The sequence below is a fragment of the Aquila chrysaetos genome, chromosome 10 (assembly GCF_900496995.4).
Source record: "Aquila chrysaetos chrysaetos chromosome 10, bAquChr1.4, whole genome shotgun sequence".
Taxonomy (NCBI): domain Eukaryota; kingdom Metazoa; phylum Chordata; class Aves; order Accipitriformes; family Accipitridae; genus Aquila; species Aquila chrysaetos.
The window spans coordinates 28,082,545-28,107,602 of record NC_044013.1 but is presented as its reverse complement, the minus strand read 5'-3'; the positions used below and the strand labels follow the sequence as shown (position 1 = coordinate 28,107,602).

The 25,058-nt window shown below is 40.8% G+C and overlaps 1 protein-coding gene across 7 annotated transcripts in view; it reads right to left on the bottom strand.

Annotated features, from left to right (window-relative positions):
• The window catches only part of VPS8 (VPS8 subunit of CORVET complex), an 85,546-nt gene that overhangs the window by 55,735 nt on the left and 4,753 nt on the right, over window positions 1-25,058 (bottom strand). For 4 of the 7 annotated variants that reach the window (XR_005933287.1, XM_041126418.1, XM_030027262.1 and 1 more), the window contains exons 4-18: window positions 24,712-24,805; window positions 23,675-23,707; window positions 23,267-23,321; window positions 19,546-19,551; window positions 14,672-14,796; window positions 13,026-13,112; window positions 11,501-11,568; window positions 10,714-10,867; window positions 10,552-10,611; window positions 9,587-9,694; window positions 8,017-8,097; window positions 6,746-6,916; window positions 4,024-4,098; window positions 3,311-3,346; window positions 981-1,071 (exon numbers count right to left, since the gene is read on the bottom strand). Coding sequence is in view for 6 of the 7 variants with exons in the window: in XM_041126418.1 (XP_040982352.1) it covers window positions 981-1,071; window positions 3,311-3,346; window positions 4,024-4,098; window positions 6,746-6,916; window positions 8,017-8,097; window positions 9,587-9,694; window positions 10,552-10,611; window positions 10,714-10,867; window positions 11,501-11,568; window positions 13,026-13,112; window positions 14,672-14,796; window positions 19,546-19,551; window positions 23,267-23,321; window positions 23,675-23,707; window positions 24,712-24,805 (1,244 nt within the window). In the remaining variant the exon portion in view is untranslated. Of the gene's footprint in view, window positions 1-980; window positions 1,072-3,310; window positions 3,347-4,023; window positions 4,099-6,745; window positions 6,917-8,016; window positions 8,098-9,586; window positions 9,695-10,551; window positions 10,612-10,713; window positions 10,868-11,500; window positions 11,569-13,025; window positions 13,113-14,671; window positions 14,797-19,545; window positions 19,552-23,266; window positions 23,322-23,674; window positions 23,708-24,711; window positions 24,806-25,058 lie in introns of those variants that run through there. The other 3 variants (XM_030027264.1, XM_030027263.1, XM_030027266.1) reach the window with 3 other exon arrangements.

Genomic DNA, 25,058 nt, shown 5'->3' with positions numbered 1-25,058 from the left:
CACAATTTTGTGTTCTACTTTTAGCCCACTCTTCTTCTGAAGAGCTTAGTCTCCCAATGTAAAGACTGTTCAAGCACAGTAATGGCAAGAACAGATCTGAGTGCTGTTTAACACTGAGAGAACAGAGGGCTGTCGAAGACTGTCTACATGAGGCTAATTTCTGGAGGACGCCTTGATGCAAAGAAGCTGAATTAAGTGCATTATAAGGGGGGAAAAAAATTCTGAAATGCCAACTCAAAGACAGTAATTCTTTGAATACTGAAAAACTGTCTGCGTAATTGCATTATATCCACCCATTAAAACGAGACACATCTTCATATACTAGCAATTTCACAGCAGGAGTTTCTTATCTCAAGAACTTGAGTCTCATCTGTCAAAACCATCAGAAGTTATTTGCTGAAAAGTCAATGCGTCCAGTCCAAATCAGACTGTTCAAGTGGCAGTTTCTGGCATAATTAACATGTTTATCATAATAAGCTATGTGCTCACAAAGCATCCTCCTTCATAGGAAACATGGTGCCAAAGCCCAGCAGTTCTTTCAGTCAGTTGTATAGTCAGAGGAGACCTGAATGAAAGTACCTGCTTGGCAGAGCTGAGAGAACATCACACTGAAAATTACCTACAGGTCATGCATGACCTTCAGGAATATATTAGCAGGCTAGATATTCAACACATGGATCCACCTCCTTCACAGCAAAGTGACAACAGATAGGAGTCACAACACAGACCAAGTCTGATTTTCATTTGAGAACAGCAGGCTGCTAAAGGGACTACGACTCTGAAAAAATCAAACCAATCCATACAAAGGTGTTGTTTCTGCCAAACCCAAAGCAGGACATCCTACTTTCTTTTCTTCAATTCATTTATCTTCCTTTTTTTTTTTTCCTGAAAAAGTGATTTCTGTACATGCATAGGTTTAAAACCTTCCCTAGTGGTTTCAATTGAAAAAAAAAAAAAAAAAAAGCCAAACCCAAACTTACCTACTACAGCCTTTGCTTTACCTTCATAAAAAGACCAAGCTAGAGCCAGGGCATCTGTGAGACGCTCTTGTTTCAGCAGGTGGTCAACTCTCTAAAATAACAAGTAATACTGGACTTTAGTATTGCAGAAAAGATGATCCCCTCCCATTTAAGATCAGCATTTCCCAGTAGTGGGTCATGATCCCTGAAAGCAAGGGGACAGGAAACCTCAGAAGCTCTTAATACATTGCAGTAAAGGACAGTATCTCAAAGAGATTCTCTCATATGTACATTTGCTGCTGGACAGTTAAAGACAAAGAAATGTCAGGCCCCAGTACATCAAGTCACTGTGGGCTACATTTTAGGTCAGATGCTTGATAGATGGAGACCCACAGCATTGGCGAGTGTCTGCAATCACAAAGAATAAAAATTTTCTACTCCCTATCCTTGCCTCATTGCTTAGAGCACAACAAACAACTCTGCCATGTTTTCAGCATATGGATGTAGTCATCCTACCCTTTTTCTCCTGAGCTCACAGTCAACAATGATTGAAATAGATCACAAATATTGTCTGCTTTAAAGGATTATTAGCACACAAGGTCAAGCACCACTGATCTTGGTATGTTAGGTCAAAATGTTAAAGTACTGTTTGAGATATAAGAGATTCTGAGTCTCAGATGACCTTTCTGTACTGCAGCAAGAACTCTCAGCTTCACAGCCTAATCCCCCACATAATCAATTACAACTCTTGAGTAAGTCCCCTACAATAAAGAGGCGTGCAGCACAATAGAAACCATACAGTAATTTAGAAGGAGGTTGGGTCAGAGCATGTAAGTTGTGATTGAATTCTGAATTCTAGGAAAACCAGTACATGAAATCATGGGTCAAAGCAAGAATTTTCATTAACAATTTACTAAACCAAAGTCAGTAGTGAATGGCTGGAGGGAAGACTAGCAGAGGAAAGTGATCTTGGTAACTAAAACCAGCAACTGTATAAAAGTTCAACAGAGCTGAACCATTCATATTTTATTAAAGGTCCTGAAACAGTGTCACATGGAGGAGCTTATAATCATGGATGAGTACAAGAGCTGTAAAGCAGGTAAGAGGAAAAAAGGTGAAGTTCACTGCTTAAAGAAGAAATGCAACACTGAAAAGAAACTACTATTGGAGTTCTTCAGAATCAGCCTTGAAGCCCCTTTCTAAATAATGATTCAGTCAACTAACTTGGCATAAGCTGAATTTAATAATCAAGTTTGCTGATAACCAACTGTAAACATGTGATGTGAGACAGCAGACCAGAAAGACAGACACAATAGGATTGCCTGTAAAGCTGGGTAACAGAAGTGTGATGCAATCCAATGGTACAAACAGAGCAGAAATCAGGGTTTGGCTACGGTATACTGGTGAATCTCCAGAGTGCTACAAGCCACTGACATCGTGGAGCCAAAGGAACAGCAAAATGAGACCCAAGGATGCATGAGGAATGACATATCTAGTAGAGACGGTGAAGAACAGGTGACATTGTGCATGGCACTTGTAAGACCCTACCCAGAGTAATATGTGCCAAAGTGTTTACCTATGTTCAAGAAACTGAGCAAAGGAGGTGCAAAGAACGCTGACTATGAAAAAAGAAAGGAATGGGAAGGTAATCTTACAAGAGGATGATTAAGGAGCTTTGCTTAGCCTTGTAAAACAAAGTCTGAGAGAGAACATGCATACACTGACTAAACATACTGCAAAGTGATGATCCAGAAAGGAAAAACTGCTGTTTAACTCAAGTGAAAATAACAACACAGGAACAAATAGACATAAATAGATCACTAGGAACTTTAGTGTGGAAATTGATAGGGTTTCAGCTGTCAGAGAAATGATGTTCCAAAAAAAATCTTCTACCAACAGAAACAAGGATCTAAAATCCAATTAACTTTCTAGGTAGTCTTTGATGGATTTTATGATGTAGCTCCTGCAGTAGCTCGAGACAAAATACAGTAAACCAGATTTCCTTCCACTCCTGTATGCTTATCTGGCAGATAGAAGGCTAGCGCTTACACAGTCCTCCGAAGTCACACATTGCACTAACTCTATCTTGTTAACAGAAACTGAAACATGGCAAGGCATTATGTCTTGCTTGGGAGAACAAGGTCTCCATTCAGCCTACAAGTTTATGCAAGTGGGAGTCCCATAGCGTCCCACCACAGAAAGCAGTGTACCTACAGTGCTGGCTGTGCACAGCAATCAGGGATCCTGAACACAGTGCTCAGAACATGCTTCACAAATGCTCTCCCCATCCTCTCAAGCTATATTTAAGCAATTTGAACCTACTAAGCTGCACAGTTTTCCTCTCAACGTACCTCTCTCCAGCTTCTCAATGTCATGACATGAACAGACTAGAAAATTAAAAAAAAAAAAAAAAAAGAATTATTTAGTTACAGTTGCTCATGTAGCCTGTGGTATCTGACAGACCCACCAAAGCATGCTCGTACAGGTGAAGCTAAGTAAAGCAACACTCAAGCTTGGCATGGCAGGAATAAATTGGATGTTTATATTAAACAGAAAAAATTCTTTACATGGCCTTACAACCCATCTGCTCCAAGATACCATCCCTCACTTTTTCCCCTACTTCCACATGCCATCCTATAGGCCACCCCTCTTTGCCTTTTCACAGAAAGGCACTGCAGGACAGGAAAAGTGAATAACATATTCCTTTTATCATTCCATACAATAGAGTCTAGTTTTCCCTGCTGTCTTATTTTCTTCTGTTTACTCACTAGCACGTTTAAGACAGAGAAATTGAAGCTTAGCACAGAGGAGATGTCAGTAAAGTAATGCTAAGTCTACCCTGAAGCAACATGAACCAGGATACTGTGAAACTATGACAACGTCTTAGCCTGTACCTCGGCCAAGACCAAATTATTGCACAATTCTTTAATCCCACCACATAACTGCACAAAGAACCCATCCCTGATTCACATCTCCATATAATAAAAAATTGCCCTTCTCCAGAAGATGAGCTACCATCAACAGTGAATGCCCCATATTTTTATTAAAAGGTCCCCACATTTACCTTAGTTCCAAGGTAAAAGATCTGGCCACCACAGCTGCTGATGGACTGATAACAAGCTTTCTCTCCAACCAATGCCTACAGGGAAAAAAAATTACATGCAAGTAAAACTGCTTTTTGTTTTTGTAAAATTTTCTAAGAAACATATATACATTTGAACTTTAGAAACACTTTGTAATTCAGAAATCAAAATGAGGATTGGGATAGAACAACACAGATTGCTGGGTAGTAGTAAGTAAAAAAGCTCTGCTGCCACTCCTTCCTGCTTGTGAACGCAGCTTAAAATGCTACTGAGCTCTGGCTACCCAGAAAACATGACGAAGTCATAAGGACCCACAAGCAGTGCTCTGTATCTATCCTCGGATGCAAAAAAAGTTATGGGGACTCTTTCCTTGCCACCTGCTTCTTCACAAACCTTCCTCAAGAGCAAATGTGTAGGAGACACAGATGGAAAGAATACTGTTGAAGTGAGAGTTGCTACAACAGAAGTTTGAATACCAGTAACTAGTGTTTAAAAGGCTGTATATGGGCACATTTACAATGTGAGAAATGGAGTATCACATCAAAATTAAAAGATTTTACTACAAGGCATGGGCAGTGCTTGCTTCCCGCTCCACTGCACAGTTACACAGGCTAGAGCTATTTGTCCTGTACTTTTCTCAGTCTGGTCAGATAGGGAAGCTTCCTGGTTCTCTTCCTATTGCTGAAAAGTGTGTCCATTCCAGGGATTACCGTAACAACACTTCAACCTCCTCAGCACAGGACCTAAGGCTGAAGTAGCAGGTATTCCCTGTATCTTTCTTTAGATGCTGCAGTAGAAGATTGGGGTCTGACAGTCTTCATCCACAAACCCAGGCATCTCTGAAACCAGAATATCTCTTATGGGGGTAGCAGCCTCATCTAAGATTTGCCTTCCAGAATGTCTGCAGACTAACACAGGAAAAGGCGTATTTCTGATCCTGAGCCATGGGAAATAAAAAAAAACCAAACCGTCCCATGAGAAGTTGTCCATGACTCAATTGCTCTGGAGTAGGTTGTCTTGTATCTCCTACTTAAATGCAGGGAAAGAGACTTCCTTGTTCATATCCTTAGTATTTCAAAATGGCATTATAGACTTCAGATCTCATCTGCCACTTACAGTCTGTGAATTAAGTAGGGGTATTCTCTAGACTCATAATAGCATTTTAACACGCAGCACTTATTTGGGCCCACCAGTTTTTCAATCCACATGTCTCTGGCTTTGATGGTAATCACCAGAAGCCCTCACAGAACACTGCAGAACTTCTGGATTTGAGTGAAAGGCTCTGAATAATGACATATCCTAGCAAGGAGAACTCATATACAACCTTAGTGCCAATCTCTTGCTATGTCCTGTGAGATTGTGCCTGGTAATTCCAGATCATGTGGCAGGCAGTACATAAGCTAACTTAGACTAAACTCCACCTTCTGACTCTTTCTTCCTCAGTATGCATCTGCAGCAGAAAGAATGACAGCAATGCTAGCAGTGTGAAGTAGATAAAGCAGTGAAAGCCAGATAAGCAGCAGCTATGTAGATCTAAAGGCTGCACAGAGTCCTCATAGATCTGGCCATCCAGACTGAGCACGAAGGAACAGAGTACTTCTTCCAAAGGTAACCATGACAGAGAATTCTTTTTTATGAAATCCTGCCATCCTGCATTGAAGGAACTTCTCCTTGGGCTTCTGGAGCTGAGTCATGACCATATGCTGGGCTTGAAATTGCAGATCCAAACTACAGACCCACATGAGCCTTCTGCTAATTGTTTGGGCCAGCAAGTCTCACAGGGCTATAGCAGAAATTAATAGGAACCATATCATCCAGCTATGGAATTTCAGAACCCCTGGGCTTTCTCTGGTGAAGCATTGGGAGGCTTGAATACAAGGATGGAAGGCCCTTTCTTACACACACTCTTGGCAAACTGTTTCCAAAACAGAGAAACTCATTTTCTACTGAAAGCCATAACTTGTCCCACAACCATGGCTTTAAAAAACCTTCCACAATGCTATGGCAATACAAATACTACATCAAAGTGAATCTGCTGCAGAAGGCACAGGTAGGTTACAAGAGCTATCAGTAGCCACTGAAATTAACACCTACTTCAAGAATAAAACATGTTCAGACACCGCATGGGCCAGGGTCCAAAAAAAAAAAAAAAAAAAAAAAAAAAACCAAACCAAACCCCAACAAGCATGAAAGTCAACATGAAAGAAAGACAAATAAACAAAAGAGGAAAAAGTAGAAGACACAACATTTGAAGTGTTGCAACTTCCACTAGTACGGATGGGTTTGGTTTTTTACTTCCACTAGTACGGATGGGTTTGGTTTTTTACTTCAAATAAAAAAGCAGCATAGTACCTACAAGCATAGGTACTATGTTTCATGCTCTCTACCCCTGCGTGACAATCTACGAGATGACGGCAGGGAATACATGTACTGCACAGGCACTGCTACGGCAGAGTATTAGGAATCTCTTGAAGAATAAAGCACATCAGCTTTTTTCCTATGCAGAGTATTCCAAAGCTTGGTAACTTCAGAGCAGCTCCTAAAAACATCAGCGCACAACAGGAAACATGAACTGTTTGTTAATTGGCCACATCCACTGCATGTATGATTTCCAAGATGCTTCCAAAAGGCTTTTTTCTCCAGGTTTCCACTTAGGGCATATCTGAAACAGTTAGCTAACACAAGCAGGTCATTTGTGTCTACCAGAGCTTCGCTGACATTGCCTCCCGTAGCCAGCGATTTGAAGTGGCTGCTGTTGTAGACTAGCTGAACTTCTGGTATCTCTATGGTCTCCAGCTCCTCCTGTGTCTGACGATCTATAACATGCAGCTTCTCTACACTGTCCAGAAGCACTGCTGTCCGTGAGTTTATCCACTGAAAAAGCAACAAATCACAGATTTCAGCAAGGCATACACAACTAGAAGCCAACTAAACAGGCTCTGGCCATATCCCTGAGTATTAATACTGGAAGTTCTAGGATGGCTAGCAGCTTTGTTACTATACACAGTCACTTCACAACAGCACCCATGCATAAATCTGAAGCTAAAGATAGGGCGGCTCCTTCTGGAGTATCAGCTATAACACTGAGAAAAATGACAAGGAACCTTCTTCAGAGAAACCACCTGTAGACAAATGGCAATCCACCAGAGTTCTTGTCCTCTTGGTGCACTCTTTATGCTCTAGCACACTTTCTATCCAAAGGTCTCAAAACCAAGACTACTACAACACCAGTTCTCAAATCCCTTAGGAAGTAAATATGGCATCATGAGGCATTAAAAACAGAAATAGTACATTTAAGTTTAACTCAAAGCCTGTCATTCATATTCTGTGGCTTCTACTATTATCTTCAAAAACCTGCAAATAAAAAGGCTTTTTTTTCCTGCTTTTACAATTTTTTATTTTATTTTTTTTAAACACCAAGCATATTTGTTAACGGACTTCAAATTCCAGCTGATGTGGATGTCCATCTTGGTATTTTGGTCCTTCATGTTTTACTCGCTGTATTCTGTAAATGCGTTTGAGTTGAACAATTTTTTTTGTTGAAAGCATCAAACAATTACGGTGCTTTAGCAAGCACTCATATATGCAAACACTAGAATTTTACTGAGCCAATTACACAAAATTTTGAATTCTTTTTAGTGACAACATAGAATAAAAATCTTCCTTGCCAGATTCTCTCTGGCTCTTGAAAATATTTCCTCAACAAGGCTACCCCCCCTTCCCAAAAAGGACAGTATTATTGCCTTCATGCTACTAATTTTTTATCCTTTAGCTACTACTTGCTATTTCACTTGTGCTGGTTTTCCACTAAGTCCCAAATTTAAGGACATTTTCAGTTAGTTAGCCCCAGATAAACACAGCCACTTCTTATGCTACATTTGTAAAACCAATAATATAGAACTAAGGGCTATTGAGATACATTTACAAGAAAACCAGTGCAAAAAAATTAAACATTCTATAGTATTGAGACTTACAGTAAAGTTGATGAGGTCATAGTGTAGATGAAGCTGCCTCTGCTTAGTGACATGTATTGCACCAGTATCATCTCTCTTTACCTGAAAGAGAAATTGGACAATGCTGACTCAAACTCAAAGACTTTCTTCAGCTCAACCTCTCTGTTCCCAGAGTGCATCACACCAACTCCAGGAGTCTGGAGCTCCCCCCAGCCAAGCACGTTGAGCGTGCAGTAGCAGCACACACACTTCTCAAATGGAGTGTAATGTCTCACTTTCAAAAGCACTCATGTAAGTGAGGAAACAGAAGGCTCTGAGCAGGGGGCAGTAAAAATATATGGCCTCTGCTGGATCATTTTTAAATCATTTATTTGTACTACAAGAGTTGTATGTCAAACAAGCCAGCACTACACGTGTTCAAGGGATTGTTACCCCTGCCCCACCTCACGTATTATATCAAGCAATTCAGTTTCTAAAAGGGGTGCAAACCTCCAGCATTTGTACAGAGAGCACCAAAGAAGGACTGATTCTCCTTCACTGACTCCCAAGGGGCTCAGCCCCACTGGAAAACTGAATTGAAGGGAAATGTTGCATGACAACTCCCAGTCAAGGGTTCTCTCTCATCCTATGCAGGAACTACTGTACTTTCTGCTCATAAGAGTCAGAACTACAGAATGCTAATGTGAAACTGGCTTTAATTGATCATCATTTAAAAAAGCATTCTGCAAAAATAAGTTTTTTTACATTTTGACAATTTGAAGTACAGCAATAGGGATCTGAATCCAGGTAATGGCTGCTGTTTAGTAACCTATAAGCAGAGCAGCACCACTGGCCATAGCTGAGCTGGGTATCTGTGCAGAGGCTCCTGCTATTGCATGCGCAGACATCTCCAGCAAGACTGGCTTAAACATACATCCTTTTCTTTCTCCTTAAGTTTACCGAGAGAGAAGATAGAGAAGAAAAAGGATTCAATCCAGACAACACAATGCCTGGGTGCTTGAGCAAAGCTTAAGGTTCAAGATGAGAGCAGAGCTGGGAAACAAAATTAGCACTCCAGAGCCAAAATGCCAGATTTTCTGAAGCCTAGGTACTGCTCTCATACTGAAAGCAGACATGAAGTCATTTTCAAACAACCATATCTGCATGTGTAACTTCTGCAGATCTAAACAGGATGAGCAGAATGCCTGAAAGTCACATGCCAACAGGACCTGAAAGCTGTTGTCTCTCAGTGGTTTATACAAATTTTTTCCAGACTCATCTTTTAAAGCAAAAAAAAAAAAAAAAAATGCTATCTCAAATTCATGCGATCTCCCTGAAAACAAACCACATTCTTCTCCCTCCAGTAGAAATAAGATAAGCTGCAAATCAACACTTCTGGAATGCATAAAGTTCACGCCTCCAGATTCTTAGGGAAGGGCACCACGGCTTGCTGAAGAGCAATGACCAACAGGTGTGTTTTACCAAGCTGGCTGCAAGATGCAGACCTGCCTAGCATGCACAGATATCATACTTTCACTGAGACAGAGGCTCAGTCAACTGAATATGTAAGATGTGACTATCTGAAAAGCAGCATAAAACATCCAAGGCTTACCAGAAGAAAATGAACGACGTCTCCTCGACAAAATGCAAGCATGGGGTTCACAGAGTTCTGTACAGCCACAAAGTGCCACGCCAGAAGAGGGACACTAGAAGGGTCCATCTGTTAGACAAAAAGCAGAGCCAATATTTAAGGTACACAAGGCAGAACCTCATTTCCAGGACACATGCTGTTCATCAGCTGCTACTCTCTGACTTTGCCATGTATACACACAGGCTGTAAAGCAATTTCCTGGTCTGCTGGCAGCTGAGCAGTAGCTTGTGCTCTTTGGTCCAGCCACATGGTTTAGGCGCAACGTATGTCTCTTGGCAAAGTGGGCGGCCAGTCAGAACAAAACCTGTGTCCTAGCTGCTTAATGTAGATCCAATCTCACATGGATTGATGGACTAAGACAAGCTGCAGCTTGCTAGCAGCCTTGTCTCCATTCTCCCAATCTAGCATATCCCACATCTTCCCTCAGCTGCTTTTCCAAGAGGAATTATACTAGTGACTATTGAAAGTGAATAATCAAGAGTTTAGAAGACTGTTTAGTGCTCCAATTCCACTTTGTTTCCATCCTTGCAATTAAGGGTTCGATTTTATGGTTCTTAGGTGAAGCAACAGCCTCAGTCCAAGGTGATTGTAGCCATAATCAGGTCAACATCCCATCTGTGGGTGCATCCAGGCTGGAGCAGGGAAGACAAGAAGCTGAGGGCACTTCAGCTCCTGTGTTCCTCCCTTCCTACTTATTGGAGAAATTCAGCATCTTCACATAGGTACAGCTGAAAGCAGCCTTTTCACCCTCTCTCTGCCCACAATCTGCACACGAGACCAACAGATTATCACTGCAATTCCACAGTGCAGCGTTTACTGCGTGCTGACAAAGTAGCGATACCAAACACCCGGTCCTAATCTCATCCCCTTCACTCTAGGAACTGTTTGTAGCCATAATTCAAAAAGTAACTGGCTTCATTACTCACACGACCATAGGGAAAGGTCATCCACACTTTCAGAGACGGCTTCAGGCCAATAACCAGTATCTTCAAGAAAAACAAAAAAGTGCAATAAAATATTTGAGTATATACCAGAAAACTTCTACTTTTTGATTTCTCACACAAAGCCTTCTGCAAGCAGCAAGTTACCTTTGTTAGGGAGGCCATGGCCAGCAGTGAATATTGGGTGATAGGATGGTCTCTCAGCTCAAGTTTTGTATGTAATGGTTCAATACAGCAAACTTCCCCCTTTGAGCCACTGAAGAGACATCGAGATTCACACGTTCTCACTCCCATAACCCTCCTGCAAAGAAGAGAAATCAGTTTGGTGGCCAGCTATCAAGAAGAGATCAGCCCAACAATCTAATGAAATCTCAGGAGTGATCCTTCATAAATACTATTTTTAAAGAGTCCTTTACACAGCTCCAGGGAACGCTTTTAGTGTGTCACTGAAAGCAGTCCCATACAGCTGCTCAGATACAGACAAGAATGCCTTAAGATCTTATTTAACAATAAAGTTTTGGCAATTCCTGGACACGATCAGACTCCCTAGACTATCAACTCTTCCTCCTTGTCCCTCGTCCTCTTGAAGAGGCCAAGAAGAAAATGAGCAGTCACTGCAAGCCAGCTCTCGCTAATGAAACAAGGAAAACCAAGAGGCAGCACTTTTACGACAACTACCAAAAGCCCACAAGGAATGCCAAGATTCTGGGCAATACACTGATACCTTAATAACTTAGGCTGTTCTTTGACTATGACACTGCCAGATAGCATCTTGCTTCAGCTGTGAAATTATACTGCAGCCCTAAATTACACCTTCAAACATTCAGACAGTAGCTTTATTGGTTCCAATGGGGTTTTTTGCTTAGGTTTTAGAAACTATGACCGAGTATTAGTTTCTTGTACTTTCTATGGGTACTTAGAGTTATTGTCTTACTTAAATGACAGTTCAAATACGGAGCCTCCGCTGTCATTGCAAATTGCAAGCGTTGGGTCATCTGTAAACTGAGCAGATAATTAGATTAAAAGTGGGTCTAAGAAATAAACTACAAAAAAATGGATAGAAAAATGTATGCTATGGCATTGTTAACAGCACACCAAAGTACAAGCATTGTACCTACCAGAAAAATACCTTTAACATACGGAGTGGAGACAATTACTGGCTTTTTTAAGATGTGTAAGAAAAGCAAAGTTCTGTGTTTCATCTTCACTCCTCCAGTAAGCCCTATTGCTAGATTTTGTTACAAAGTCCCATTACTTTCTATTGCGGCTCAGAACTACAGCATACCAAAACCCATGTTACCACTAGAACAGCTCACAACCTCAAGCCCCTGAGTTGGTGCCAGAGCTGGTGAATGGGCTGCAGTCACAAACAGACCAAAATCAGAAACATCCAGAACTACTAATGATACCAAATAATCAAGATAAGGAAAAGGGTCACAGCCACAGCTGAGACACCCTTCTGAAGGACTCTGCAATCCAGCATCTAGGAGCACAAGCACCTGGGCTGTATAGCCGTGTCTGAGAAATCTTCAATGCTGGTACTGCCATCAGGTCATGAGCTGGAGAAGGGGCTCACTAGGAGCAGAGGACCTGGCACAGGAAAATATCCATCTTCATGCACAGGGCAAAGATGGCAGAGGTGGAAGCGTGGAAGATGCAGCGGTAAAGGGGCACCTTCATGCCTACAAAACATTTTTGGTTAGCCAGGTGAGACCAACCAGTACATGAGAACCTGTCCTTGAGCAGGTTGAACTAGGACAATGACCCACCAGACCCACTACACTAGTTCCATGTGTGACACTGTATGGGTCTAGGATGTCTCAGCAAGGTCCAGGAAAGAAGAAGAGAGAGATGAGTTTGGGTGATGCACAAAAGTCACTGCTCTGACCAGGCTGCCAAGAAGCATTATGCTCTGGTAGGAGAGGTCCACATAAAGCCATGCACAAAATCAGATATGAGTTTCTGTGTGATGACAACACTATGTTGAACAAGAAGCCATAGATGATTTCTCTTTCAACCGAAACATTCCCAACAAGTTATTTGAAAAACTGCTGACAGAAGCTACTTTCTACACTTCAGACTCTTTAAACTTAGCAAGTCATGTATCCAGTTCAAACCACTGCAAGTCTTAGAAAAATGTATTCTAGCATTTAATTCTTCATAGATTTTGGCATCAGAGAGAGGAGTTATAACAGACAACAACTGTTGTTTGTCATAGTACAACTCACAGCCAATACTACTATTTCAGCTCTCAAAATACTCAGTTTCTTTTTAAAATAGCATTTCTGCTCATTTTTCTCACCTCTAGATACTATTGCCACATAACGCCTAGGCAGCTGCTCTCATCTGTGAATCCAGAAGTACTACGCAAGGCAAGTCAACACATCTGACTGAACAAAAGTATGTTTTAACAGAAAAAAAAAAAGTATTATACAAGGAGTACATATAGTGTTTGTTACCTTGATATGCAAAATGGCTGTTCCTGGTGGGTGGGCATCTGTTATTGATCGTAGCAGCTTCCCACTGGCCAGATCCCACATTGTGATCTGCAAGCAGACTATTCTCAGTACACATGCCAAAGGGTTCTCTCCACCACCTTGCACGTTAGTATATCAATAAATTTCTACATTCCCAATATCATCCTGGGTTAGTAGGGTCTTCATATCAAAGAAAAGTGATCTGAAACCTGTTTCCACCTTTTTTTTTTTTTTACAAGCAGTTTACTTATCTGCTTACACTCTCACTGACAAAATTAGTGTTATCTTCACAACTGAAGCATGTCCTTTTGGCAAGCTCTCACTACCTGCCCGAACTTACCTCACAGCTATCTGCCTGATAACACAATTAAAGAAGGTAAGATAACTTTGCTACTACACACTGTTCAAAGTGGTTCATTGCATTTGTCTCAGAATCAGTGAACAGTTGAATAATCTGTGCTAACACCCATTAGCAAAACTCAAGCATCTCCACAGCTACCATGAACCTTGTCACTCCTCTCCTCCTGCATTTGCTTGGCATGACAGGTCAGATGGGAGTATACAGCTTGGCTTGTGCTTGGATATTAAATTCAAGCAATTTTTCAACTAAGAAACAGGAAGTCCCAAAGTATTTAGTGCATAAATGAGGAATATTTAGCCCAGAAAAGCTGAGATTACAATTTGAATCAAACTTTTTATTGGAAATATTATTTTACATGGTTCCAAATATCATCTATCAAAGCTTTGTAGACCAATGTTTCAGAACTGCTGCTCCAAAATATTTTATCTGAGTATCATTTAAAACCGTCCACTGCTCTGTACGGATCAAATCTGCATTTCCACATGGTCTGGAGCAGTCTGTCATTTAGCCCTGTCATAGGCACTGGAGTGCTTTTTATCTAGAATGAAGGTGAAAGCCAAAGCAGCAAAGGGAAATGAAACTAAAAAGCAAAACAAAGCAGCCTTCTTTGTATTCCATGGACGTCTAAATTTTACCAAGGTAACTTCTATCCATTTTGGTTTAGTTTTAGTCTTACAACTTCAGGAATTGCTTTCTCTCCTTTGGTTCAGAGAAGGGCATAAAAGTGCAACAGCAGACTCAAACCCTTTTTCCCCTGCATTCAAAAGCTATGCTGCTTCTGTCATACCACAGAAGTAAGGTGTTAATAAAAATGAACTTTGGGGCTAGATATGAGTTTCAGGACTTTCCACTCATCACCACAGTAAAAACTAGCTTTAATTACAAAGCATAGAACTCACAAAGTGACCTAGAAAGACTAAGCTGGTTGTCCTGGTGCACCATTGCACATTTCAGTTTATCAGGAGCAGGACTTATGTCACAACGAGCCATGATTAATTGAATCCTTCACTATATTCTGCATTATCCATTTCCTTCACAGAAAACTACCCCAAACAATCTGAATTAGCTCACTGGATGCAGGAATTGGCTGGCCAAAAAAGCTCAGGGCAGATTAAGCTATGCATACTGCTTCTCAGCACAAAACCAACTAACAAACAGCTACGTATTGAGTGTGCTTGGCTTGGAGCTATTTTCACCTCTGGATAGTCTCTCAGTAACAGTCTGCAGAAGAACAGAGCACTGGACCATCTCATCCTATGGGAATTACCTGTCCTTTTGCAAAGCCACACAGGAGTCTCGAACAGTCATTGTTGATACTGAGAGCAGAGACAGCCCCATACTGGGCCCCAACAGCAGTGCTGCCCAGACACAGCCGAAGTGCCTGGTTTTGATCTAGAGCAGAACAATTAGTAAGAAATTAAAGAGAAAGAAAGAGCAATGATTAAAATTAACATCATGAAATTATTTACATATACAATTCACCTGGGGTACATAAATGATTCACAGACTTACCGTTAAGTTCTTAAAAAAGAGTTTAAAAGACAAGAGCACATATTAATACAGACATAGTGGGACACTGTCTTGCAGGGAAATACAAAGATTATTTTTAAAAATACAAAACAGGCACAGGAATATGGAAATGCAGAGGTATTACAAACTGATGAAGAAACTACTAGAAAAATCAAAGCAATACCTAGCTTTCCTTTTACTATTCTGCAATGGTGCTTAAGTTGTAGCAAGGAAGATGACAGAAAATTAATTCTATCTTCTGAGTCTTATACTTCTGTATGCCAATTTGAACAGCAACAACTCCCCACATGGGCTTTTGGTAAGTGTAATTTTACATAACTTTTATTCTTTGGTTTTGTTGATAAAGGCCAGAAGCTGGAGGGAAAATGAACTTGTGTCCCCAAACTGCACAATTAAAATGCTCGATGAGTTCTTGCGCACATAGCTCTTTCTTTATAAGGAAACAGTAATGATCGCCACACTGCAACAGAACTTCGTGAGACACAGGCTACTGCAAAGGAGGTGCTAATGTCTGCACAGCCTCCTAGGGGACTGGACTGCTGCATGGCCATGCCCTGTGTGCCCCCTGCAGACAACAAAGCTCAGGCACCTCTGTTTCTGGTAAGGTCTTCTGTGCTTCCACCACAAAAGACTAAAAATTGCTTTATAAGATGTTGCACTTCAGGCATTATGAATGATAATGCTCTGCCTGTCTTTGCTGCATTGCTCTTAAAAGCTAAGAAAACAAGTGTTCTGGATCTGCTTTTTCCACGTGTCTCCGTTTTTGCCCTGCTTTTGAGTTGGGGAGGAAGATAAGATGCTTTGTGAGGACTGTTGGAACGAAGACTAGAGATTTGAAATACATCCGAAGTGCCACAACAATACTGTGTGCAGGATTTCACTTTGAGCAAGGAAAGGACAGGACAGGATCCAGAGGAACAGACAGCAGCAGAGCACCAGAAACTCCCAGAACTGCCCAAGGCACAGGACACATTTCTCCCAGTTGCAACACCGCTAGCAATGTGCTAGATGTGAAACAGAGCATGGATGTATCTCTCATTTCTTCCCCAATACAAAGTGGGGTATTCATCAATCTGCACAGACAGATTGATGGCTGAGCACACACATGGTGGGAGTCACCTTTCAGATTCTACCAGTATTAAGAGGCATTAGTGGGAGGACCAAAAAATAAACAATAGCAAGAAGAGTACCTGAACTCACGGACTACTCTAAAGCACTGTATACAGTGAGGAGAAAGGCTAGGGCCAAGTTCAAATACTTTTTCCACTCTATTTCTTGTTTTCCTGCATCTACCTTGATAAACTCATCTATGTAGTGGCCCAAAAGAAAGTAAAAAGTTCCTGTTCCTGCAAAGTCTAGATAGCGGTGGCAGAGAGGTAGGGATAGAGAAGGTGTTACAAACTCCACTTGTTCTGCACACCAAATGAGACAAGGCCTGAGAGAGACAGAAAGGCCATGCTCTGTCTTGCAAATGCACAAGGAAGGCTCAGGTATTATAGAAAACTGTCAGTTTTGATCTAAAACATGATGACAGTAGTGGTAAAGAGGACACTATATGTTATGGGTGCTCAGAGACATCAGGATTCTTGTGAATGTTGAAGAGCTCCGCTCTTGAAATTTGGGGAGGGAGAAGAGAAAGGTGCCTTTGGTTGACCATATCAATGAAAATCATCATCTCTTCATCAGGTGACAAGCAGCCCAGGCAGTTCTGGAAAAGGCTACCTGTTCTTCATGTACTTCTGCTTTGCTGTGCCTGCCACTGCAACACCTGATGCTGCATGAAGAAGGAAGCATCTCTGCTTTCTTCCTCTGCAATCTGGCTTATGCCAAACACAGAACAAGGGAGTTGCATTTTCAAATGAAAACTGACATTTGCTTGTTTACACTTAAAAACATTTCATAAAGATACTGCTTCTACAGTAAGAGATATGCAGCTGAAGTACAGGTAGATGAAGATTATTTTTCACAGTTAAATAATCATAAACTGTGTAAAACACTAGTTTTCATCAGCTTTCCAAATGAATGTGACATTGTTCAAGATAAAATCCTCTGAAAGCCAAAGAGAATGTGAGGGTTCAAACTGGCAGAACCTACATGTACAGAAGCAGCTCTGAAAGCTACTGTGTAAATAGATATCTAAATTTTATAAGCCTTAACACTCATGTTCAGTTAAACAAAGGATGTATACAATTCAAGTGATTACACTGTGAATGGCTGCCATCACTCAATACATAAGAGGAACATGGAACCAAAACTACTTCAGTATCACTATAGCAAGAAATTAGAAAAAGCAACATGCAATTCATTGCATCTGTCACTCAAGCACAATGCAGAGCCTTCCTGAAGGTCAGTCTGAAGCCATGGAGCCACAGCAAACCACAGTACCTTCTGCTCCAGGGGCCAGGCAGGGTGTTTCAGCCACCACCTCTATTACCAAGCCCAAGGCAGTGGAAACACTTCAAAACTAAGGCCATTGCTGTGCATACAACTCTCCTTATTAGGATAAGACGAAAGCAGAAGCCTTGTGATGGAAATAAAAATCTTCCTTTGCCATGCTATTGGAAAACACCTTGACATCACTGTGACAAGAAGGTACATGGCATAGATCAGAACAGGTCAAAGAAAAAGAAGAAAAATCACGGAAGATTTCCATGGAAGCTCAGAGAACACAGAGCTACAGTTGGAAAACAAGTTCCCCAAAAGGTATTATCCAAATGGTGTCTTTCAAGTCCCACAGAAATAATTCCTGTTCCAGAGGTCTGGAAATACAGTTCATTTACCAAAAGAGCATCAGCCAACCATAGAAATATGTTTAAAAACAAGGTGAATACTACAGCTCTTGCTATTAAAGGTGAATTGCATTCTGTTCTTTCCACTTCAGCTTAAACCTGTTAGTAAGTCAATCAATAAACTGGTTCCTGTAAGGCATGAAAAAGGAGAATCTTTCACAGCTTTCTCTGAAAAAGGCAGCAGCTTCAGAATCACTACTACTTTCAATCCAGCTTTACATCTTTATAGGTATACCCACATGAACTTTCAAATCCATTTTCTTCTTCGCTCACCCACAATGTCAATTAAAAATAAACAAGACCCCCACTCCACCCAAAAATTAAATGCTTTGTATGAAGTTATTCCTTCCTAAGAAGGAAGTGCCCATTGTTTGCCAGAGATGCACTTTCAGAGTTGAGAAAGCTAACCCCAGAGAAACCCATGCCAGTACTTGTTCTTGTTTCCAGCTGGTGAAAAGATGACATACAAGGAGAAGCCATTAGATAAGATTTTTTTAAAAACTAACTACAAATAAGATGGACAAAATTGCTTCCAAAGCAAAGCAAGATGCCTGAATCAATGAGCTCCTATTAATTAACTGGTAGAGTAATAAAAATGGATAAAAGCAAAAGGTTATAAAAGCTGATCTGTGATTTTCCAGACTAATATTAATCACCTTTGAATTAAGGCACCTTTAGGATTAAGCATAAAAAGCTTTTTCCAATGCTTGAAACAAAGGTGGCTATCAATTGTAAAAAAAAAAAAAAAAAAGTTTTTAATTTTGCAATTTACATAAAGCAATTCTTCATCTGAAAAATTTCTGGCAGTAACTATTTGTGTTGCTCTCAAAGTCTGAAGTCAAAACAAGGCGGCACTTTGATACAGCTCTACAAGCATAAAAACAAGTTTGTGAACATGAAATGTCACTTTCCAGAACAAAGAATAAGCATAGCACTCCAGAAGTTATTAGATCTCAGATCACCAGGTTTTCATCAAGATCTTTTCCTTAAGCCTTGATTCCCTGAGTTTGAAAGGCCTGCTTTATTTCCTGCAGAATTACTCAAATATTACAAATTTTATGAATAGGTCCTTTCCTCCCACCTTTATTAAGCACAGTACCAGTAAATGCTCTCCCAGGAGGTATATACCTCTTGGGCCTGAGGATCAGGAGGACAATAGATGGTGAGCTAATGGGACAGGCTGCAGACACCATCTCCCTCAATAACACAATAGCTGTCCCCTAAACAAGGACATGCTGAACCCTCCTCCCCACCCCCTGCCCTCAGCTTAAGCTAGTGAAATGATTACTCAGAGCAGGGGTTACGTCAGACTAACTGTGGCTTCCACATCAGAAACCCACTGCTCCCTCCTCAGCTGCGTAACCAGTGCACAAGCAGAACTTTCAGAAGTTGCTGTCTGCTGGCATGGGTTTCACAGAGTCTCTGGCTTGTGGCTCTTTGAATTGAGTTCCTACTCCATAGTGTTCCCACCTGACAGCTCTCAGGCAGAAATAGATGGATGGTGATCTCATGGAAGAGCATTTGCCCAGCCCCGAAATAATGCTTTTACAAACAGCTATGGACCTGCTGCCCTGAAACATTATAAACAGCACGTGTACATGCACCTCTGCTGTTCTTGCCTGGAGAATTTGGAAGTATGCAATGCACATGCATTCAATAACCAATTCCCCAACTGACCAGCAGTTATTATCCACTGACTGGTTACTGTACTGCCTTACTTGCTACTTATCTGGCATCTTAAATTCTGGCACAGACAACATGCAAGCTGGGCAAGACAGGAGTTGTTCATGCAGGGTATGTGCACAGTGCAGTGTTACTGTACCTTTTCCTTTTCAGTCCACACAGAAAGGGCCAGAAGAGGAAAGAAAAAGCCAGAAATCAATAAAAAAAAAAAAGGAGTGAGGTAATGAACAGCATATATGTGATAATTTTCAAAGACAGAGAGAACCTTCAGATTTTGCTGATAGAGTTTCCTTTTGTTAACATTTCCCCTTCTGATTTATTCAAGTAACTGACAGGATGCTGTAACAGCTAGTGTTTTGAAACCAAGCAGTTTAAAAAGCGTATGGAATCACTGTAGAGAAATTTGTTTATAAATTTGGACTTCATTGTACTGAAGGAAAAAAAAAAAAAAAGAAATCTGAGAGGAAATAAAACTGGAAGTTCCCAGTGACATAACTGGTAAAACTATTTTCAACAGTTACCACCAGCCAGCCAATCAACTCCCTATTAACTTCAAAAACCAACCAAGAACAACAGTCCCCAATATCTAGTTCTAATGCTGTCTTTAGGCACTTACACTACTTGTTTTCTCAAGATATCATGCTACCCCCACACCTCAACAAAGACTCAAGACACTAACCACAAGTTTTACAGCCAACAGAAAATAAATGGTTCAACATTAATCAAAACAAAGTTTACCTACATAGAAATTTTCTGTCCAAAACATAAAGTGTCCGTAAAAAATAACACATTTCAGTGAGTTCTGTTTAAAGGCTAGTTTTTTAGTAGTGTAAAAAACTCTTAGGTCTTCTAGAAAGATGGAGGAAAAAACCTCTAAAGATTATTTGTTTCTTGTTCCAGGCTTGCTGGGAGAGCACTTCTCCACTCCAGCTAGCAATCCTCAAGAAAAGTCATGGCACACAGCATAATTGTTCATTTGCACAACACTCACAATTCCAAACAAGTTTCCAAAAGAATTTGGCAAAAGGATGGCCCTCATTTATATTAAAAAAAAAAAAAAAAAAAAAAAAGAAAAGAAATCCCCCAAGCGAGCACAGCACTAGAAACAAGCTAAGGGTCATAATCCTAAAGCATAAAAAAACTGTCATTATCCAAATGTGGTAACAAAGCATCAAACAGAAGATAAACTACCTGAAAGATAGGTAAAAAAATGAGAACACCAAACTCTTCTCAGTAATGTCAGATCATGTAACAAACGGCAAATACCAGAAACGGCAGATTGAGAGATTTAAATGGGTTGTTAGGAATATTTTTCCCCTGCAAGATTATGTGGCCCTGGAGCAGGTTACCAGAGGAGTGTCTGCATACACGTTTGCCTGTTGGGCAGTATTTTCCATCCGTAAGCGTTTTTCAAGACTTGGCTAGACAAAGCCAGGTCTGCCCCTACCCAGTTATTGGCAACAGTCCTGCACCAAACAGGGGGTGACTACAGGCCTCCAGACATCCCTTCCTACCAACACTTCTGCAACACTTATAGGATGTCAGACAGTTGGCATCTAATCCAACTCTAATCTATAAGAAAAATAGTTTTCCAGAGACTAGATGTGCAATCTGAGAACTGTCCTGTGATAGTTTTTTCAAGACCCAACAGAAGCATTCAAAAAAGCAGAATGAAAGCTACCCAAGCCTTCCTTAAAAAGGACAAAGCAGACAAGTTAAGAGGTACAGGCAGACTTATGAGAAGAGACAAACAAAATAGCTAAAGTCAAATATATGAAAGAAAAGATAAAGGGTCAAAAAATTTGCTATTGACACAAAACTCTTCAGACAAATTTGAACATCAGCAACGTTCAACCAGAAAATGGACCTACATTTTTGCAGGCAAAAAAAGGTGATGTTTCCATTGTACAGTATAAACCATGCACGCAGCTCACAAAACTTCAGGGAGTAAATCTCATCCTAATCAACACATCTAGTAGAAAAAGGTTTTCACAAAAAAAGTACAGAAATTGATCGGCCCACAGACATAAACTGCTGGTTTAAATTACAGAATAAAACCAAGCCAGAACACTAACCCTCCCTCTTTACACACAAGAAGGTCTTATACAGCCATACCCTGTGAGGATTTCTCTCTCTGCAGATAGATCTGAGAGCACTGGGGTCAACACCCAAGTTTTAGTTACAGAACTGAAAGAATTTAGCAGAGAACAGAAGTGTCCAGGAAGCGTTTGTGCCCATATCTGAAACAAAGTTGGATGACATACTTTAATTCCTCATCACCTTTAAATTACAGCATAGACTCACAGAGTAACTTCGGTTGCAAGACCTCCCTGGCTGTGGATGTCTCTGTCCCAGTCCTGCTGCTCCAAGCAAAGTCAACAAGATCAGCTTGCTCAGGGCCTTGCTGAGTCTTGAATATCCCCAAGGAAGGAGATTCTACAACCTCTCTCAACCCTTATCTAATGCTTCAGCACCCTTACAGTGAAAAATTTAACCAGACCTTCCCATGTTGCAACTTGGGTCCACTGCCTCTTACCTAACACCATGGACCTTTGAGAAGGGTCTGAGTCTCTCCTCTGTACCTTTCCATTAGGCAGCAGAACATAGCAACATGATGTCCCCTTAGCCACCTTCTCTCCATGCAGAAGAAACCCAATTCTCTCAGCTTCTCCTCATGCATCATGTGCTTCAGCCCTGTAATCATTTTGGTGACCCCCCTCCACTGGGCTCACTGTGGTACATCGACATCTATCTTGTACTGAGCAGCCCAAAACTGGACACAGTACTTCAGATGTGATCTCACAAGTGCAGAATAGAGGGGAGTAATAATCAGAGTAAAAATGTGTTCCATAGTAGTGATATTGGAGATCTCCACATGCTAGACAAATTTTAGAAAAACCAAAGATCTACTACTAAAAACTCAGACAGATCATGTGTTGACTGTAGCAGGTAAGTTATTTATATTCAGATTAAGCACATCCTGTAATTGTTTCAATACTGGATTAAGCAAATGGCATCAAATAGTTTAATGTCTAAATACCCAGGAAGGTGAGTCTTACACTGTCACAGTCTTTCCCATCCTTCTTTTGTACCCTGTCCCTTTAACTTTTGGTCTCTTGAATAATTTCAGCCAACTTCGAGGAAAAAAGTAAAGAAGATAATGAAAATTCTAAAGTTGTTAAGAATTTGGTGCTTCAGAGACAAAAGGTGCAAAAACTCGATGTGTACGGGAGCAATTCAAGAGCTGTTCTCACCCAGGTGGTAAGCTGGACAAACAGAGGCACAAGCTCAGAAACTTTTTTAAGTTAAGTTTGGTGATAAGAGGAAGGAAAGAATAACAGAATGAAGGGACACAGACATGACTGGTGCAGGGGAAGGTCAGGGAAGGAGAAACCTATGATGCAAGCCTGCAGGTAGCCATGGGTCAGAAGTTCCACTTCCCAAGGAATACACTTTAATTTCCCAAATGCTTGCAGCTATTATGTCATAGGGGAGAAGATGATTAATAGTGTATGAGGTGATGGTTGTATACTGGTTCTGATTTCTTCCACATGAAAACAGAGTAATTTAAACATAGAAAAGGCTCTTTAGACAATTGCCACAGAGCTAGATTTCTCAATATCAATGTGCCAATCCCCAACAAAGCAGAAGAAATATGTGAATAAGGACAACTAAAATATTACTTGTGTTTTATTTCTTTACTGAAAGAAAATCACATTTAGTACAAACAGAACATATTAGAAGAAATCCATCCTGCAGTTCTAATTCAGGCTGGGGTTTTTTTGCTTTTGTGTGCTTGGTTGTTTTTTTCTTTAAGATCATTAAAATGCAAAAAACTCAAAACTTTATTTTTAACTTACCAAATATCAGTGCTAACCCATGGGAAGTCCCCACTGCTATCAGATTTGATGCTGCCTGAAATAGTCATGCAGAAAGATTGAAAGTAGAAGAAATGTCAGTCACAAATCCACCACTTAAAGTCTCACTACACTCATGCAACTAACAAGCTCAACTAACAAGCCCTGGTGATGACATGAAAAAGTGCAGAGCGTGGCACTTGATCAGCAGAGGGGCAGCGGGGCAGCTAAAGGTTGAAACTCTGCCCCCAGAAACTAGATCTTTCATGCTGCTTCTCCCACCCCTCATATTTGAAAATTCTTAGTAAAGGTAAGAAGGAAGATGCATTTATCAGCCGTCTTTAATTACTGCTTTAACGAACTTGCTGGAAAACTAACTATACAGTACTTTTAAATTGTTAGAGTACTTACAATTGCTGTGGGCAAGCCAGCATCCACTTTGTCCTAGAAAAAAGGGACAAGTAATGAGTAAGAGAGACAGAACTCCCAGCTCTGTGCATGTCTCTAATAATTAGAACTACAACACGCAGAAAAATCAACACAAGTTGCGTTTTAATGGTCCCACCAGGGCAGACAGTGATGAGGGAACCACTGGCTAGAGATACCCAGAATGGATGAGAAACTGCACAGAAATGGAGAGGAAGCAGAATATCCTGTAATTCCCTATGAAAGTTACTGTATTCTTCTCAAAACAGCCTAATCTTAATAACAGTTTCCAATATTCTCTGTGTACATGGCATAGACATCGATTGCAAAACTACTTCCCCTTCCCCTCTCAAGCACACCTTATTAGCTTCCCAGTCAGGTGGCTTACCCACACCCCCACCAATGCAAGTGATGGCCAGTGGCAGCACACTAACATTGAGACCCTGGTCACACAGCCATCACAAAACACTCACAGATGAGTCACTTGTATTCTATTCTAACAAGCCTACCTTGCATGCTTCAGAAATCATACACTTTCTAAATCACCACCTTAGCTCTGATCTTGGACAGTCAGTTTTTCCCTGGCAGTACGATCTACAGACCAGCTCTCTTGCATCTGTGCCTGAAGTGCAGTCACAGACATGGGACTGTGCAAACCTGCTCCTCACTCAGCTCAAAACAAGTGTGTTCTGAGCCTGCTGCAAGCATTAAGAAAACCTGTTTCCAGCACCTTCAAGCAAGCAGAACAATAGCACTGCTATAATTTTATATTAACATTTCCTGCCAGGTTTAATGACATCTAGCAACACGAATCAGTGTTAAAGAGAACCTACCATAATGCTGCTGCAATAAGTCAGCTAATAGCTGATTCACTACTGGCTAGGGATTACTAGTTGGTAGTTCAGGTGCCAAACATATCAGTATTATCCAGAACTAATAGTAGGAGATCACACAAACAGTCCTCCATAACAAGAGGTTCAAATTTTTCTTAATGGATGTGACCAGGAGAAAAATACACTTACTGCTGCAGACACTATTTGGGTAGAAATTCCTTTCAGAAGCGAGAGACGTATAACTGATCCATGGAGTGAGAGAGAATCTGGGAGTTTTTTCTTCCTAAGAAAAAAAAGAAATGAACCAAATCCTTTAGAGCAGAATGAAAGTTTGGAACTTTGCCTAACCCACAGCTAAACTAGCAGGTAAATTCCGCATGCACTTGTAACTCATGCAGTTTCCATTCCTATTCTTGGGGCCTACATGCACAGAATGAAACGGACATGACATTATTAGCAAAGCCTGCTATGCACCACTGTGCCTGCATAAAATTTGTTTTTAACTCATCTCCTAGGGGTGAAAAAAAAAAAAAAAA